At 35.9% G+C, this 19,337-nt stretch overlaps 2 protein-coding genes across 2 annotated transcripts; both read left to right on the forward strand.

Moving 5' to 3' along the window:
* The first annotated feature begins 1,135 nt into the window (after positions 1 to 1,135).
* LOC147523631 (GPI-anchored protein LLG1-like) lies at positions 1,136 to 7,814 on the forward strand. The gene is made up of 3 exons (XM_086599269.1): positions 1,136 to 1,449; positions 1,519 to 1,593; positions 7,306 to 7,814. Exons 1-3 carry the CDS (start codon positions 1,380 to 1,382, stop codon positions 7,689 to 7,691), a joined length of 531 nt encoding a protein of 176 aa, XP_086455395.1. The 5' UTR covers positions 1,136 to 1,379; the 3' UTR covers positions 7,692 to 7,814.
* A 6,462-nt stretch (positions 7,815 to 14,276) lies between these two features.
* Positions 14,277 to 17,820, forward strand: LOC147523632 (protein neprosin-like). The gene is made up of 7 exons (XM_086599273.1): positions 14,277 to 15,012; positions 15,103 to 15,189; positions 15,304 to 15,516; positions 16,041 to 16,205; positions 16,393 to 16,446; positions 16,582 to 16,728; positions 17,221 to 17,820. Exons 1-7 carry the CDS (start codon positions 14,788 to 14,790, stop codon positions 17,596 to 17,598), a joined length of 1,269 nt encoding a protein of 422 aa, XP_086455399.1. The 5' UTR covers positions 14,277 to 14,787; the 3' UTR covers positions 17,599 to 17,820.
* Positions 17,821 to 19,337: the final 1,517 nt, after the last annotated feature.

Here is a 19,337-nt window from a genome sequence, read left to right on the forward strand (position 1 = left end):
CAAACGGAATATCGGAATTCCACTAAACATTTTAGTTACTGCAAAATTAAAAAATATCAATATCAACCATAATTTCGGTTTTAAAGTTGTTCGAATTTCAAAAAAATTGAAATCTTGAACTGTGGATATGATGCACAAACAAGAATACATTTGTGTACCCGAACGAATGTGGGTCATCGTTGGAAATATATATTATTTGCCACTAGACCCTGCCCTGTAATGGTTTTAAATTCAATGTATGTAGTAAATGCGTGGAAAAGCATGACGCTTTATCAATAAGGGTGGAAATCGAGCTAATCAAGTCTAGCTTTACTATGCTCAAGCTGCCTCGTTATTTAAGCGAGCTTTGAAAAAACTCAAGCTTGGCTCATATAATATATATATAAAAGCGACCTAAGTAGCTCGATTATTTTACACTACGGTGTTGCTATTTGAGTTTATTAAGCCGAAATCGGACTTCGTTTTGTTACATGAGCTATAATATAAGTTTAAGTTTGGCTCATTTATTAAATGAACGAAGTTCGAAGAGAGCCCCGAGCCACTTTCGACTCAAATTGCACCCTTAGTTATAATAATTTACATTTATTATTATTATTATTATTATAATTATTATATATTAATGTGACTAGTATATCGTTATTATGTCTTTTAATAAATATATAATAAAAATTTAATGAACTAGTAGGAGTAAGGTACTTGCATTTTAGACTTGTATTTTTAAAATTTTTTATTATAATTTTTATTATTAGTATTTTGGTTATGCATAGTTTTATGTTTTTATCAAAAGAAATTATATAAAAAAAAAACATTTTAGTCATACTTTGGGGCAATTCACAAAATTTGGCGTTGCAAAGGTGCACAAGTGTACACCTTTCTAGAATAAAAACGTTTTGATGTACGGTGGGCTGGTGACTTTTTTTTTTGAAAAGTTAAACTCTGATAACTGTGTTAAATTTGTACTATTATGAGAAACGGATCAGCTCTTGTCTCCGTTGTTAATGACCACGTGGCAATTTGTTATTCGGCCAGAAGCAAACTAAGTATTACAATATTGCAGCAAAAATGGACTCCACGCACATGAGCTCAGGTTTTTTGGTTTTTTTTATATTCTAAAAACCGAGTGGGGTTTTGATTTTACGAAACCAAATCCAAACCACTGATACAACAAGATAGTCTATAACTAACAAAAATCGGGTTTTATCCAACGGACAACAGGCAAACAAAGACAACTGTCGAAACTCTACAACATATGACAAGATTTGACGAGCTGACAATTTTAGTCAACACGGAGTTGGGTTTTAAGAAGTAGTGAACAAGCTATCAGTCAACGATACATACGTGAACGAAACTCAACAATAATAATAATCAGAAGAAGCAAAATGGCGTTACTGATTCGCTGCTGCGTTTTCTTCTTCCTTTTAACCGTTTCCTCCACCACTTTCATTTCTGGTAATCATTTCTTATCCTTGATTCTATATATTTTCAAGATTTTATACTAATTTTTTTTCTTTATTGCAGATGAAATCTTTGAAAAAGAAGAAGAATCTCATGGATCTACTACTACGCATCGATCTCTTCTTCAAACCAAAGATAGTAAGTTTGTTTCAGTGTCTTGGTTGTATAAGTGGAAATAATAGATACTAACGTTACCGTAGGAAACACACTCAATTTACCTTCACCCGCCACTTATTTTTCTTTTATGGGATCTTCAGTTATTAAATTTAGTTAAATTAGAAGACAAGTTGAAGCCCATTTAAGAATGAGAGATGCATTGCAGGCAATTTCAGGGGGAAAATGTTTTTCGTGGTCCTAGACTGCTACGTTTATACTTTACCAGATTGGTGAACGGTCCTAGTATTAGCTTGTAGCCTAGTACTGTGTAGATGTACAAATTGTGAGTCAGTTAAAGCGGGATTGATAATGTCGTCTGATTTGATTATTAAATATAACAAAGGAAAAAAAAATGAAGGTTGTATTATAACGAGAGAGAAAGCTTATCACAAGGATTTTGAGAAAAGTTTTTCAAGGAAACATTTGCTAGACTAAGAGCAAGTCCAATGGAGGGCTGCTAAAAGGTGCCACATAGGCCTTTTAGCAGGCCCAGACAAATTTGGCAGCCCAAGTTTCTAAAACCATATGTTAAGCTTCTAAAACCAACGACACTTTTTAGCATCTGGTAAATTCGGGAGACGGACAGCTGAAACTCTGTCGTCCGTATGTTAAGTTGTAACGGATGGTAGAAACTCTGCCGTCTGTCTAGTCCAGACATCCCAACGGCTAAAAACGGCTAGTTTTTCCGAAATTGCAAATTTATAGCAATTACTTCACACAACTCTCTCACCATTTGTTCCTAATTCTCATACAATTTCTATCTACTCAAACTACAACAATCACTACTCCAAGTACAACAATAGATCCAAATGAACATGCAACCACATCAAAAGGAAAAAAATCTACAAGGTTCGCCAATTTTTCAATTTAAGAAGACGATGCTATTTGCAAAGCGTGAATATATATTAATGAAGATCAAATTATTAGTGTGGGGTAACGAGTCACACACTATTGAGAAAGAATATTAGAGAAATTTCAAGAGAGAGTTGGCGAAAATAACAAGAGAAGCAAGGATTCGGTGTCCACTCGATTTGGACACATCTAAAAAGCTTGCAATCGGTGGGCAGAAATTATCTCCTCTTCGGAGAGTACCGCAAAAAGTGGCACAACGATCTAAGATTGGTTGGTTGAGGCAAAAACAACATATATGTTGGCTCATAATACACACTTTCAATTTGAGCATTATTAGCTCCTCAAAGATAGCCCAAAATGGAATGAAAAATTGGAGAGTCGGTCCACAACTATATTGAGGAGACGAACCAACGTCATTCTTAATATAGATGACAAAGTCGTGCCTTCAACACCCACAACGCCGTCGGCAACTCTTGGTGGCGTTCTATACAAGTTGGGGATGGAAGTGGAGGTGGAGGTAGAGGTAGAGGTAGAGGTGGAAGTGGAAGTGGAACAAAAAAAAACCACCACCGGGAACAAGGGGTGAGAAAGAAAAGATGAAAAAAGGAGGAAAGAATTACAAGATGATGGAGAAGTATTTGGCACAAATGACGAATGCCACTGGCTGCCGATAGAGTGAAGATGATGGAACTCAAGAAGTGGAAAGAAGACAACAAAATATTAGCACAAGATATTTTTACTCTTGAGCCGGAAGCTGTCGAATACTTCATGACGATGAAAATAGAGATAATTCGCCAAAAGAGAGAGAGTGGAACGTTTGGAATTCCAAATGGTGCTTCTAGTGGGGGTGGTGCTTCTACTATTTAGATTAATTTCAATGTTGTTTTAGTTATTTCATTTCTATTGTTGTTATTAGTTCATTTCCAATATTGTAATTTCAATTTTAATTTGAATTGTCTTGAAACAACATAAAGTCAAACATAGATATTACTCAAACTATAGAACAAACATAGATAATACTCAAACTACAAACATAGAAATACTTATACTATATTCCTTGATCCGCACGAAATTGCCAAAGGTGATTGATGAGGTCAACTCTTAGTTGAACATTAGTTTTTCTGTTCCGAATGTGACGAAGTGTGTTGAGTCTTCTTGCAATTTTCTCATTTCGATTTCCGGCAACATGCAATGCGACTGGTGGCCAGGGGCGTCCCTGAGTTTTGGGGGGCCCTAAAGTGTGGCATCTGCCGATAAATGATGAAAAATACATAAGCCAATTTTTTTTTCTTATTTGATAAAAAATTAAGTCCAAATTCTTTCGTACTCTTACGGAATCAAATATGTGCTTAACACCAACAAATTCACACCAAAATTCAATTACAAAAACTTAGCACTACTGAAAAACTAGTCTTCTTACATTTCTAGCTGCGAAATCACTAATTAAGTCTTCATAATCAAGTTTTTCTACTAAATACTTTTCAATAGATAACATAGCTAATCCATTTAATCTTTCTTGAGACATGCTCAATTGAAAGTAAGATTTGATCAACTTTAGATTTGATCGAAGGAGTGGAGTGTAAGTTGGAGAACTGGAGAGACCTTGGAGAATTGCAGAGATCGAGAGATCGAGAGGAGAAGTGGAGTCGTCAGTCGTGGAGAACAAGCTTGAAGCCTCTGTACAGTTTGACGGGGGTTTTTTTTTTTGATAAAGTATCGATGGGGTTTTGCCCTGTTGCCCTTTTGGGCTTTATGTAATATGTGATTAATGATTTATGTTTGGGCCAAATGTTGGGCTGGAAAAAAACAGCAGGATGTTTGTTTGCTAAAGTCTTTTTGGGCCGAAAAGAAAATAGTTGACCACAACTGCTTCTAGCCATGGGGGCCTTAATTTTGAGCCAAAGTTTAGGGCCCCAGCCGGCCACCTGTGTGGACTGTCTTCATTGTGGCTCCCAATCCATGTCAATTTGTCAATCTTTGATATCAATCTCTCGTTCACCCTCGACAATCATATTATGTAAAATTATACACGTCTTCATTATCCGATTAATGTCATCACTACTCCATATTCGCGCCGATCTCTTGATTATCCCCCATCTAGTTTGTAAGATACCAAATGCACGCTCCACATCTTTACGACATGCTTCTTGCATCTTAGCAAAAATTTCTCTATTTGAGTTGTTGGGTAAGAGATTGTTTATACAAGTGTAACCCATTTAGGATAAATCCCATCGGCTAGATAGTAACCCATTTTATATTGGCGACCATTCACGGTGTAATTGCAACGAGGAGCATCACCACGTATAAAATTGTCAAAGAGGTGAGAATGTTGAAGCACGTTGACGTCATTGTTTGAACCCACCATACCAAAAAAATGTGCCAAATCCACAAGTCTTGATCGGCAACGGCTTCCAAAATGATTGTAGGTTTCTTCTTATGTCCTACATATATACTTTGTCATATCGTAGGACACATTTCCCATTGCCAATGCATACAATCCAAATTTTCCAAGTATACCCGGGAAGCCACGATTTTTACTTTGTGCAAGTAGATGTTAAATGTCTTCTTCGTTTGGAGCCCTCAAATATTCTTCTTCGAAGACCACCAATATGGCATCACAAAAATGTCTCAAGTTTTTGAAAATGGTGCTCTTTGCGATTTGAACGTATTCATCCCATACATCCGCACCACACCTATATGCAAGCAAACGAATACAAGCAACCACCTTTTGCATACCCGTCAAATATGGCTTTCCAATGCCATCAACTTTGTATGTGAAGTACTTGTCATGGTCGGAGACGGCTTTCAAGATTCGAAGGAAGAGATGGCGGTGCATTCTAAACCTCTTATGGAAAATATCAAGGGGATACTTCGGGTTTTGCACGAAATAATCCCTTATAATCTTATTGTGAGCGTCGATTCGATCACGATAAATGTATTTTCTACCGGGGACTGAGCCTCGATAATCACGAGTAGTTTCGTGCATGTCTTGTAATAACGAGAAAATAGGTACGAACATGTTCTCATCGTCATTCATCATGTTCACATCTTTGGATGAGGAGCTTGATTCAACATAGCGAGAAGAAGAAGCCATTTTGAATGTGAAAAGAAAAGTTGTTAATGCAAAATGTGTGAGTGAAGGCAAAATTGAGAAATTTGTGGTCTATAAAGTTGACACTAAATGAGGTTGGTGGTTGAGGAGTTGAGGGTTGAGGCTTTGATGACAAGTAAATGCATGTGAATGAAAAATTGGTTGAATTTGGCTAAATCTAAATTGTGTTGAGTGTTTGGAAGGTACGGACGGCACAGTGTCTGTCGTCCGTCCATTTAATTAAAACGGGAGACAGACGGCATAGTTTCTGCGTCTGTACATAAATAACTAACAGACGGCAGAAACTATGTCGTCCGTCTCCTGGAATTTATTATGGCAGCTGCTAGCGAAAGCCTTAATTTTGGCTGTGTTTTTTACTCCTTCTAGATTTAAGACCTTTTTAGCAGCCCCATGGGAATGACACTTTTGTGGTTGGGGTGTTATATTTGTCTTTAGCAACCCATATAGCCCCCCATTGGACTTGCTCTAATGTTTTATTCTGTTCATCTTTTATTTATGAGACATTTCCCGAGACCGTATCTTGAAGAGAAAAGAGGGAAATATGGACATTTCCTGAAATTTTTATTATGTTGACTATATTATTTTCATGCATATAGATTTGAGAGAAAAGGCTGAAACTAATTAATGTTGTATCCTTTTTCCTCTCTTCTTCTCCATATTTTCATCTTTTTTTCTTCTCAATAACAAGAACATAATTTAACTTGTTCCATGTATTTTTTAGCCTACAAACAGCTGATAGTTCTCGACAGTCGGAGTCAATTGTTGTAAGAAGTATTGTTTGAGTTTCACTGTTCGGTTTTTGTTTTCTAAGAGGTCAAATACTCACTAAACTGTTCCGAAGGTTCCACTCTAAAATATGATCCAAACTAAAACCCAGAGGAACTTTCACATATTTGAGTGTTTGACCCTAGAGAAGTTTCCAGGAAGTTTACTCCGGTGCTAAAAGGATGCTGGAACAGTTTGTTCAGTAGTTTTTTCTTCAGGACAGCCAAGATGTATTCGTAATTAGGTTGCTAAGTCAGTAAGGCACAAATTTTTAGGTGCAGTGCTAAGGTGCTACCATGAAGTTGTTGACTTGTTGGCCTTAATAATTGATATTCTGGGAGTGGAAATTTTAGGCAGAAGTTCAAACTGATGTAAAAATGGGTGCATTTGTTGGCATTTTCTGGTTCAGTCAGAGAATAAACCATGGGTCAAAACTCACAACTGATGTGAATTGCAGTTTACAATTTACTGAACTGGAAAAAGGTGGGTAACGTATTTTCATGTTTATGCACATCCATGTAGTGATAAGAATGTTTGGGACGTATATCTTAAGAATCTGTCTAACTTGTTAAAAGTTTTTTTTTATATGTTGTATTTTGGCGAACCTTGCATCCTTTAAGAATTAAAATATGTATGACCAGGATAACTCATCTGCGAATGCAATGTCTGTTACCAAAAATTAGCACTGCATAGTTAGTTCCTTTAGAATGGTTTATACTAATTTTCTACTGGTAGACGTTATTGGCACCTAGACCCTCCTTCTATAGTAGGTGGGAACTGATCCCAAGACCGTGGGACTCCTTCCCCCAAAGGCTTGACCAGGCGGGCCGCTGCCTTCAACTTCTATGATATTTTCTATTCTATAAGTTCTAATTTTTCTCAGAAAAGTCCAGTTAATTGCGTTGATTTTGACAGGCAACGACTCTTGAAGAACTGTATTGATGATCTTCTGTCTCTACCTGTAGGTTGTCCACAGAATTTCGAGTTCCAGAATTACACTATCATCACAAGCCAGTGTAAAGGACCTCGGTACCCTCCTAAACTCTGTTGTGATGCTTTCAAGAGGTTTGCGTGCCCCTACGCTGCTTACATCAATGATCTTGCATCCGAGTGTGCCTCTGTCATGTTCAGTTACATAAATCTGTATGGAAAGTACCCTCCAGGCCTATTTGCAAGTGAGTGCCGGGAAGGGAAGGCTGGACTTGATTGCACTGGTTTTTTGGATGACGCTACTTTTGATCCTCCCACTACCAGTAAAAGCGAAGGTTGCATACCCGGGAGTCTCTCTCCATTTCTAATTGCAGCAATCTGCTTTATATTATTACCCCAGATTTTCGAAAGGTTGAGTTAACGTCCAAGATTCAGAAAATAGTGATTCTCCACCAATATTGGTTTTGTGTCCCTGTTGTATCCCTGTGCATGTCTCAGAATATTTCCAATATTCATATTCTTAATTTTAATTTTTAATTCTTCATTGATTTTTTCATTTCCCTTTTTTGCTAATGTATCTATGATGACTATTAGATCCAACATTTCTTACAGTATTTAAGATTGAATGAAACAATGTTTATAAAGGTGACCTAAGCGATCGATATCAATTGCCACCTCTACATCTGATTTTCTCTGACAAATCGCCGAAAACTACTTGACCAAACGAGTATGCCAACAATGTATTGTTCATTTCCAAGAGTAATTCCAATTCCGTTGCAATTTGATGGATCTATAGGTTGGGTTGAAAGTACTCCAGGTCATGGATCTATAGGTTGTGTGAGTTGTGATGCACTATGCACATGTACTAAAACTCAAAACTCGAAATGGATATCTAAATTGAATAGTGGGAGGAAGCTTCACAGCATTCTGAGCGCACAAGAGAGGTCACAACTCCACTAAGTAATCACAGTGAATTGAGTATAATGCAAAGAGTGACACACTGACACGACCCTTTTATGTTCCCGCCCACTCAATCTGCTAAATGTGAACTTTTGCTCAACAAAGCTTCTAATAAGAAAACCAAACAAAAAACATATAAACCTGTAAGAGAGCCAAAATGGGCTTTTTGCCAATTACTGCTTGCAAATGTTTCTTGACAAACTACAGTAGTATGGTTGAGAAGTGCTTTGATCAAAGGCGCTTTATTACGCACGCATATATAGTAGTGAAAAATTTGTGTATGTAGCCATATGGGAAATACTCAAAAGTTAAATCCCAGAGCCCCAGTGAGCTCTTCTATATTTTCATTTGGTTACATTTCCATACATAAAGCGGCAATGAACAGCATCATTTACTTAAAGATGTACCATAGTACTCTCACCATGATGATGCCACAAGCATGCCAAACACAGACACATAAGAAAGTGGGTAAAGAAGCATTATAATCAAGTCTTTTGGAAAGCATGTACATGCCTCTCCTCCAGAGGCTCCGGTTGAGGAAGACTGGTCAACGACCTGTTTCGGCCCCATGGTCACATCTCTTTGCAGCCTGTTTTTGTATTCACTTAATTGTCATTAACTTTGAAAGCTGGCCTTAGGTCATAGACACAATCATTTCTTCATGGTCTCACATCGACTTTGCATACCATATAGTCCCATATGTTCCCTTTCAAGTGCCTCTAATAAGTAGTTAGTACTTAGTACAACTAGTAGAGATTAAACCCTCTTTTTCTCCTCATGTGGGAACTAGTACCTTATCGGCTTATCTTATGTAGCAACAAAACTTCAAGTAACAACATGCATCTTTACAAATCGGCGTTCCTCATTTTGTGCATGCATTAGTCAAACCCAGCAAAGCTATATAGCATTATTATATGAATGGTGTTCCTTTTCGATTTTCTTCTTCTCCTCCTCCTTTTTTTGTTTGTTTGCACAAGTCCGTATAATTTGCTTCAGTACCCACGCACTGTGCTAAGAGATGAGCCTCCAGTACGTACGATAACAACCATTGGACTAAGCTAAATCAATCACAGATGATGAAAAAAGTAGAATGAACCAATTTCAGCTTGGTGTGCTATTTCCTCTAAGATTTCTCCAAAATTTCTGTGCATTCATCATCCAATGTGTACCTACCATAGTCTCTCATGATAGCCCTTCTTTTCGTGTGGGACAAAGTGGATTTTGCTTTCTTAATATTTCAATAGTACAGTCATATGGATGTAATTAAACTTAGGGAAACCATTATGTACATTTCCAAAGGAAGACGCTTAAATGTTCATCCTACAAGAAATGTAGTCTGAAAGCATCCAAAGTAACTTGTTCAATTCATCTTTTGTTTCAACTTTATGGCAAAAACATTCTCCAGTCAACCTCATGTTCTTTCTATTAAAATTTCTTTTCTGTCAAATGGTTAGTTTATATATATATACTCCTAAAATTAGTAGTTAATTAAACAAGTCGTATGCATTATGAAGGCTGACCAAGTAATTAAAGTAAAATGTAAACATCACTGAAAAAAACAAAGCAGGTCTAGTGTAAGGCTATTTGATGACCGTGTGCTCTGCAAAAACATTCTCTTGTTCTCTCTTGGCACCTTTCTACTTCTCTTGTTTAGGATCTCAAGGACTGTGAAAAAGGGCATGCTTGGCTCTTGTTATGGGGCCAGTGAATCATTAGGCCGGATTCAACTTAGATAAAATTCTGGCTCTTATACCTACGTCTGGTTGTCGACACTTGACAAACAATGTGCCCATTGTTCCATTTAATCATTTGACAATACAATTATCAATATTAGTTGCTTGGCATTTCATTGTTACGTTTCTGTTTCTTCAAGTTATTAGGTTATTTCCTATTGAATGTTTTACTTTTAGAGAAAAACAGAAAATATCTCCCATGACATTTGGTTGTTATATATGAATCGAATTTAAAATAAATTTCAAGTTTCTATGATATAAGCATTAAGCAGTAGTTGTGTGGTCGCATTACGCACCTCTTTTAGGATTAATGAATAAGCTCTCATGACATTTGTTTGGTAGAGCATCAAGGGCCAGAGGCCAGGGCACCACTAGTTTCATATAAGTTGGCCACTATGAAGGAGCCCTCTGATATGTTGCAAGTTCTTAATGGTTTTAGTCATATCTACTAATTTACGGTTGGTTTTCGTGTTCTTGTTCAAAAAAGTTATTGTCCATAAATTTTCAGCCCCTGAATTATAACATGAGCATAGAGTGGTCTTCCTCAATATTCCACTTTCTTGAATCTTTGTATGATCGAGTGGCTCTCTACTACTTGCAATATTTAACTCACACAGTGATATCTCAGTACTGCCTTGTCTAAGCTCGAACTCCACTGTATGGTGTGTATTTCCTCTAAGTTATTACATTCTGTGCGCGAAAAACAGTCCACAAAACTATAGTTCCCGATGATCTTGCTAAAATATTATAGGCATATGTAACACATGTATGCATGTCATACAACACGCGCGTGGGGCTGTACAAAATGGATGACTAGTGTTTGTTTTTTTCAAATTAATCATTTGCTCTTTGTATATGCACCTGCCTTTTTCTTTAGAAATCTTTACATGTTGTCTGCTTGTCTTTGTCCCCTTCAGAAAGCAAGCATATTTAGTATATTACATGGCAGCCTTTCTTATTTTCTTAGAGGCAAGGCACAAAATGTTCATATCGGGGATATCATCGTGTACCCAAAAAACGATATATATCGGACATATCAAGAATATAGCCGATATATATTCTTTTTGTGAACCAGTCAAATTATCATTATATATCAGCTGATATACCGATATATATTAGAAATATCGGTCAAACAATCAAAGGAATTGGTCAAACAAAATCGAACAATATATATCTTACTAGCCTCATGCCACGTGCATAGGCACCTGGAATAATCTCAAGTCCCACCATTATTTTTCTTTCTAATTTTAAATTTACAATAGAAGTGAATTACTACTTTAATCCTATGTGCAATTATTTTTCTAGTCATGGATCCCAAAATCAGGGAAAAAAAACAAAAGAAATTGTGAAATTACTAAAATACCCCTACGTTCATACCAATCACTATTCACTCGACCTCTCATTTTTCTATATATTAAAACTATATCAACGATATATAAAGATATAAATTGGAAAATGAAATATATATATATATATATATCAGCTGGAAAAGCTACAATATTCAGTGGAGATATATCAAATATTTTTATATCGAATACCCAAAAAACAATATCAGCGATATTTCTAAAATATCGTTGGCCTTGAGGCATTCTTCATTTCTTAAGCTATTAGTACGCTTACCTTTAGGCTTAAGAAAGAAAGGTAAAAAATAGATCAAAGAAATAGATGGATCATGAAGGACTGCTAGCAGGCAACACTATATAAAGTGGTCTATGTTGCTATGTGCACAACATTATAGTTAATGCAAATGCATTGGAATTTACTTTATATTGAAAGTCGAATCTATTCTCCAACTCAACAGTGCAAAGACATGGATACACTGAGATATCATATTCTATTGCATAGTGTTTGAAATGAGACTATGAAAGACTGAGACTCTGAGAGTGACGCTTTGTGGACCAATATTCTTGAATACCTTTTATTTATTGCAGAGATGGTGAGTGGTTTCTAAGAAGTTCATAAAAAAGAAACTAAAAACGAAGGGCATCTGTTGGAGTGGCAAGCATCATTGGCACAACCCCATAAAGAGAACTAGGTTAAGGTCCCAAGTCTTGTTGCTCCCACACAATAGATAAGTTCAAATAAATAAAATTGAACATTCAAATATATGAAATATACAATTTACATAATTGTACTCACCAACCTATAAATATTTGTTTTGCTTGAATTTATTAATCAAGTCTATGACATCCAAATAACAAAAGGAGCCATAGTATATTCATCTAGTTACATAGTGGTTCCATTTGTAACTGTTATTAATACTCTGATGATGTAAAGTGATGAAGATGACATAGAAATTCAAGAAAATAAATAAAGATGACATAACCCTGATGTAGGTATTAAAATACAATAGAAATCCAGGAAACTGGCTTAGTTGACCATGACATCATTCTCCTCATACATGACATAAAGTATTTATATTGTATTTTAAAAAAGAAAAAAAACGAAAAATTCTTATCGAAAGTGTACGAAGTAGTTACAATATTTTTCTTATATGTGAACAAGTATATTTGTAGTTACTGCAGTAAGATCATTACGCAGTACATGCCTTAAGAAAGAAGGAGGGCGATAAAACCAAGGCTAAAAGTTTCAGGATTTAAAGATATTTCAGATCCTCTCAAAACTGATATATATCAGAAAAATTGAAAAATCGGATTGATATATCGCTTTTGCCAATTTTGATTATAATATTCAAAAAAATCGAAAAATAAGAATATATTGGAAATATTACCGATATATAATGATATATATCGGGATATATCGATCAGCAGTCAAACTGTCCAACCAAATCAAACGATATATATCGAATATGTCAAAATATATCGCCGATATATATTTTTATATCGGTTTTAAAACCGATATATATCAGTTTAAAATTAATTTAATTTTCGAGCTGATATTTCAAATATTTCAAAATCGGTAGACTGAACAAACGATAAATATCAACGAAAAATTGATTTTTCGACCGATATTTTCGGCCCTGGATAAAACCATTTAGAAATTTTTAAATTTGAGAAGTTTGGAAATCCCAACAAGCGAATAAAATATTATTGTAATTAATGTCATTTTCTTCCATCAGTATTTTCTGCTGGTATTGTATCTTAGAAACTGAAATTTTGTTGAACTTTCAGGCATTTCGGCTGAACTGATGTCTATGCCACTAATCACAAAGTTGTTTAATTCGTTAATTACGCGCTCATAGTTTAGAACGTCAATATTCAAATATGCATAATTATGAACATCTTACTGTATAGGCAGTATGCCAGTATATATAAGCGCAAGACCTTCCACGTAGATATGTCTTCTGATTAGAAATTTGATTTATTATGAGAAAACGGCTGTTGAAAACAAGGTATAGAGTGTAGACATTAAAGCATGCACACAACCCCAAGGCTCTCGTCATGCTTACACACATATGAGTACAGATGTATATGCAACTTATTTAAGTACAAGAGAATGCTTATGTAAAAAACATCACTACGGACTCACAAAGGTAAGTTTCTGGGTGTACAAATCCTATGCACTTGGAACTGATCTGTAACTGTTTCTTGTTCCCTTTCCAGTCTCATACAGCTCGATCTGTTGTCTCTTAGGTCCACAGTCCACTGACCAGTGACCATTGACTGTGTCTTGAACCTTCTTCATTTTTGCTGCACTTTTTTGGACTATTAAAGAAAAACTTTTTTCCCCCGCCGAAGTGCTTGAGGAAAAACTAACACGTTATTGTAGTTTGTTATTATGAAAGCAAATGTAAATGCATAACAAAATGGGAAGTGAGTTAATTCTCGAAAAGTTAAATTTGATTGCTATGAGGGAGAAAGAGATCTTTAGAGGAAAACAAAACCATTAGAAAGTGTTATAATCAAAGTCTTACTTGTTTTGACCAATTCACAAAAGGCGCATTGGAGTTCCATTTTGGCCTTACATAATTAAGCTATCTAGCATATGGGGTTTACCTCAAAAATAAATTGGTACATGATAAAATAGAAATAAAGATGACAGTATGAGTATGACATAGCTAGATTAACTTAAAAGATCGAAAAAAGTAATCAAGGTTTACAACCTTTATTTTGTAATTTAAGCAAAATTACACCAACAACAAGAGCTGACATGAAACATGAAACGGAACATCTAGGGAAGTGAGAAAGAGAAGTCTCAGAAGAAAGAACTTTGGAGAAACCCAGAATGAATCAAAGTATAATTCTTCTTCTGTGTGTTCAGTAACAAAGCAAAGTAAAGAATACCAGAATACATAACTTATTTGTCCAATGACTTGGCACAAAAGATAAAGTTGCATCAGTCTTTGTATTGAAGACTGGAAACACTCAAAACACCCATAATTCCCCTCCCTCTTTTCTCCCACCAAAATAAAAATACCAATATATTTATTTTCTTCGTATGTTCTTAGAGTGCAAGTAACTTTAGATAACAAGCCACTATATATTTCCACATTCCCACTTGTAAAAAAACTCTTAAACACCCACACTTGTTTGTGCTTATTTTATTCAAACTCGTGCTAGAAAGAATTCTGTCTGTCAGAACACATATCTAGAGAACTAATGAAGCTAAATGAGGAATAGAGGAAGTGGGAGTTCATAGTTTTGGTGTTTTTAAAGCGTTGGAAATGGTGAAGGAATGAATTGGGAGTTGTTTGAATGATTATACAGTTTGGAAGAATAATTTCATGAGAGATGTGTTACTGTTGCCATGGACAAGAACTAAGAATATATGGTGTTTTATTGGTTATAGAAGAAGACAAGACACCAATGTACAAAGATTCAAAAGAGTCTCAGTAGAAGAAACAAGCTGTAAGAATTCTTCAAAATGCTCTCTTCTTGTTGCTATATACCACCAATCATTCCCATTTTTGTTAGCTTCCTTCTTCTTGTTTCTTCTCTTGAATGTGTTATGTCAATATCGATCAAGTCCAACGACGAAGGGAACCTTCACAGAAACCAAACTTTTAGACCTGGGGAAGAAGTCCAGAAGCTGAAGAGGATAAGAGCTCATCTTAGGAAGATAAACAAGCCTGCTATCAAGACAATTCAGGCATGCAATTCATATGCCTATGTAGTACAATGCTTACCTTGGTTTAGTTATGTTCTGTTTTGGTATTAATGGAGTAATTTCTTGCTGCAGAGTCCTGATGGTGATCTGATAGATTGTGTTCCATCTCACCAACAACCAGCCTTTGATCATCCTCAATTATTAGGACAGATACCATTGGTACTAGTTCTATTTGCATTTTTTCGTGTTCTACTTCATTAAATTTCATGATTTTTAAGCTAAGTACAATTGAGGATACTAACACCGCCAAAGTTTTCTTTTCTTTGCTTCTAGGATCCACCAGAGAGACCAAATGGTCCTAGTACCAAGGGTACAGAGTCTGAAAGCTTTCAGTTATGGAGAACTTCCGGCGAATCATGTCCAGAAGGAACAATTCCAATAAGAAGAATTAGAGAAGAAGATGTCCTTAGAGCTACTTCATTTCAGAAGTTTGGAAGAAAATTGAAGAAACCAGTTAGGCGAGATTTTTCGAGTAGTGATCATGAGGTTAGTGCAAAAACAAGATAACAGATTTACTTAGAAGATATTGTTGGAAAACAATAGAGCTTTCATTTTAGATTTAATTATTCTAGCTTGTTCTGGTCTAGGACTTCATCTTTGATCAAATACATTTGACATATAGATATCAAGATTTCAAATAAATTTTTTCTTCAGCAATAACACAAGTACAGAACATGAGCAGAGAGAGTCAGATACTTTCCTTTAGAACAGAATAGGACTTCTTTGTATTTTAATTCAATTGTGGAAACCATTATCGTCTGTTTATATTAATGTCAAACTTTCATGATATGTCTCTAACTAAATATAACTTTAAAAACCAATTCTCCTTTGCCCATTAATTCATTCTACAATTGGAAAAATAGGCTCAACTTGTTCAAGAAAAAAGGAGTGTAAAGGAAGTATGGAGCTTGAGTAACGTAGAAATCTTATGATGGTTGTTGTTGGTCAGGTCTATTACTTATCATTTACTCTATTTTCTATTTACATATTTATTCAGTTATACATTACAGCATGCAGTTGGATTTGTAACTGGAGAAAAGTACTATGGGGCAAAAGCAAGCTTGAATGTATGGGCACCACAAGTGGCGAGTCAATATGAATTTAGCTTATCGCAAATGTGGGTGATCTCTGGTTCATTCGACGATGATCTTAATACAATTGAAGCTGGTTGGCAGGCATGTTAATTGTCTATAACCCCATTATAATTACTTTTTCACTTCAGTTCGACGCTTTCCCTTCCATTGATCATTAGTTCAGACAAAATTATTGATAATGCCAATTCTATTACGTTTAAATTTGATTGTAAGTGCTTAGTGCTGTTTCATAGGATATATAAAATGTTGTTTCAATTATTATGTTCAGGTCAGCCCAGAGCTATATGGGGACAACTATCCTAGATTCTTCACTTATTGGACTGTAAGTCTGATAGTTAATTGCAACTTGATATTATTGTTTCTCTTTTGGTTTTTATTTTCCTTTTTCTAAAATGTAGATATTATCTCACATGAATAATTCATTCAACGATAAAATGTTTCCTGATTTTCGTTGCAGACCGATGCTTATCAAGCTACAGGATGTTATAATTTGCTCTGCTCAGGCTTCGTCCAGACGAACAACAAAATAGCGATAGGAGCGGCAATTTCCCCAACATCATCATACAATGGGGGACAGTTTGATATTAGTTTACTGGTTTGGAAGGTAATTTGCAACCAAAATTAACAATTAACAAATATTAACACCTAATATAACAGTAGGGCGGTTTGTATAGTTTAAAATGCTGTGTGTTTTTCGCTACTTTGAATAAAGTTTATGCTATACATCTTTTGACCATAAATCCATAACATAAAGTTTTGGAGCTTGCATTGGGTGGATATGCATTTTGTTATATAATGACAGCTATTCTAGTTTACCCAAGAGCGCATGCTAGTAATTTGTGGAAATAAAATGACCTCAGTATGCTTGCCCAATCATTTTCTCTGTCTTAGATTCTGTTCTTTAACTATGACTGCCAGGTACTATAGTCCTTTTCTTTCTTTTGTTTCGTTTTGTAAATTTTAAATAATCTTAGAGAAGTTTGGCTCCTATTCTTTTGATCAAATATGCCAACTAATGCGATCATTACTCATAAAATAATCTTAGAAGCCTTTTATGACCAGAATGTCTAATTATTTTCTGCATAAATTTTGTTAGGATCCAAATCATGGAAATTGGTGGCTTGAGTTTGGGCCAGGACTGCTTGTTGGATATTGGCCCTCATTCTTGTTTAGTCACTTGAGAGACCATGCAAGCATGGTACAATTTGGAGGGGAGGTTGTTAACACTCAGCAATCAGGGTTCCACACATCAACTCAAATGGGCAGCGGTCATTTTGCAAAAGAAGGATTTGGAAAATCATCCTATTTTCGAAATCTGCAAGTTGTCGATTGGGATAATAGTTTAATCCCTCTAACAAATCTTCGTGTATTAGCTGATCATCCAAATTGTTATGATATTCAAGGCGGGATAAATAGTGTTTGGGGAAATTATTTTTACTATGGAGGTCCTGGAAGGAACATAAAATGTCCCTAAGGAAATGGTATAGGAGGGAGATTCTTTTTCATTTTTTCTTTTTGGGGCAAATCGGTTTCGCTCGAGATCCATCAGTGAGTTGGTAGTTTTTAGATTTGCTTTCTTTTCCTAATTCATTTCTTTCTTTATGTTCTAACAGGTGATCCATTCATTACGACGTCCTTAGAGACTATATGTAAATTTGCAAAAAGAATTAGTGAATATACTATGGATTGTGGTTTATATTTTTCTTGTTTTCTCTCTTTTCTCAATATATATTGGAGGGATGAGTGGTCCTTAAATAACTGTACTCGATCAATGAGCTAGTTGAGTAGAAGCTTTCAACTTGAAACAATTTTCACAAATACCTCCCCAAACCATTGATGCCACGCTTAAAAAAAAAGGTTATCAAGTGTACTCCGGAGTCTGGACATCTTACCTGAGCTACAAGCCATATATAACCTTCGTCCTGATTCCTGAAGAAACTAACAACTGTTCATCCATCTCACCATGACATCTAGTAACACACTTTGCGTATGGGACATGCATGAATTTGGTCCCAGTCTCCCAGATATATTTGTTGGGTGATAAATGATCCTAAGTTCCTAACAACCAAGTAATTTACATTTCTACAGCTAATGAAACAAAAAGGGTTTTCACATTCCTACAACTCAAGTAATTTACATTTTTGCTGATAACGACTTGAAAAACTATGATGAAGGTAAGGAAGTTGTATGAATTGAGATTCAAATAATCCACAAAGCTAAAGCTACCTAGGCCAGAATCCAGTTTCCTTGATTGCATGCTCTTGTTCATAATTCCAGCGAAACTACGTGATTTGGTGCGCTGCCTTCGCCTGCCAGTTTAAAGCGATCACCAGATCTTGGTTTGACCTCAATCAAGTACTTATCTTCCTCTCTTTAGGTCTTTGTGCATTCAACGAGCGCATAATAGGCCACCCATATAACAGAAGTTAGATCCTCTGGCTCCATGTATCAAAACACTTTTGCCTCGGCCAACCTTCTAGGCTTCCTGCATGGTCCAGGAGTTCTACTCAGCAAGACAGAAGACACACGTACTGTACAAAATGCCGCTTCAAGGCATAACATCACTACCCTAAATTTCAGATAATTCCAAACATATGGAGTGACCGGAAACCATATCCTGGGAAATTTATTTCAAAATATCCTGATGCAAGTGTGCAACCATAGCACTACGAACTCACAACGTGTCTTTTGTGCATTCTAACTGAAGACTTCAAATAGCTACTCTCTGTTAAGGCCGTCTGTCCCTCTAGGCATATATTATTTCTACAACAGCAGCAATCATTACTCTTTTATTTGATCCTCTCTTCCTATTAATGTCCATCTTCCTTTTGATCCAATAACTTTCAACTTCTCAAGGCACTAAACTTGCATATGCAGAGACTGCACAAAACTACTCAGAATTCGTTCCATACAGCTCAGGGGTAGGAAACTACAAGTAACCAGATGCCAAAGATATCAAGTTCTCAAAACGACAGCAACAACACGTTGTGGTGTTGTGTGAATTATAGTCCAAACCATCTGATATTTATGCGTCATATGCACTGGGGAACTACGGATATTGAACCTCTGGTCACTGGTGATACACAGAAACTTTGATTCTAGGCACCTGTATTTCAACTGTCCTTTCTCCAAGAGGGTCAGGTCAGGTCAGGTCAGGAGTCAAACAGGAAATAAGGTTGGGAGCCCACACAAAAGATTCAAAGGCTGAATGGC

The sequence above is a fragment of the Coptis chinensis genome, chromosome 1 (genome assembly GCF_015680905.1).
Source record: "Coptis chinensis isolate HL-2020 chromosome 1, ASM1568090v1, whole genome shotgun sequence".
NCBI lineage: Eukaryota > Viridiplantae > Streptophyta > Magnoliopsida > Ranunculales > Ranunculaceae > Coptis > Coptis chinensis.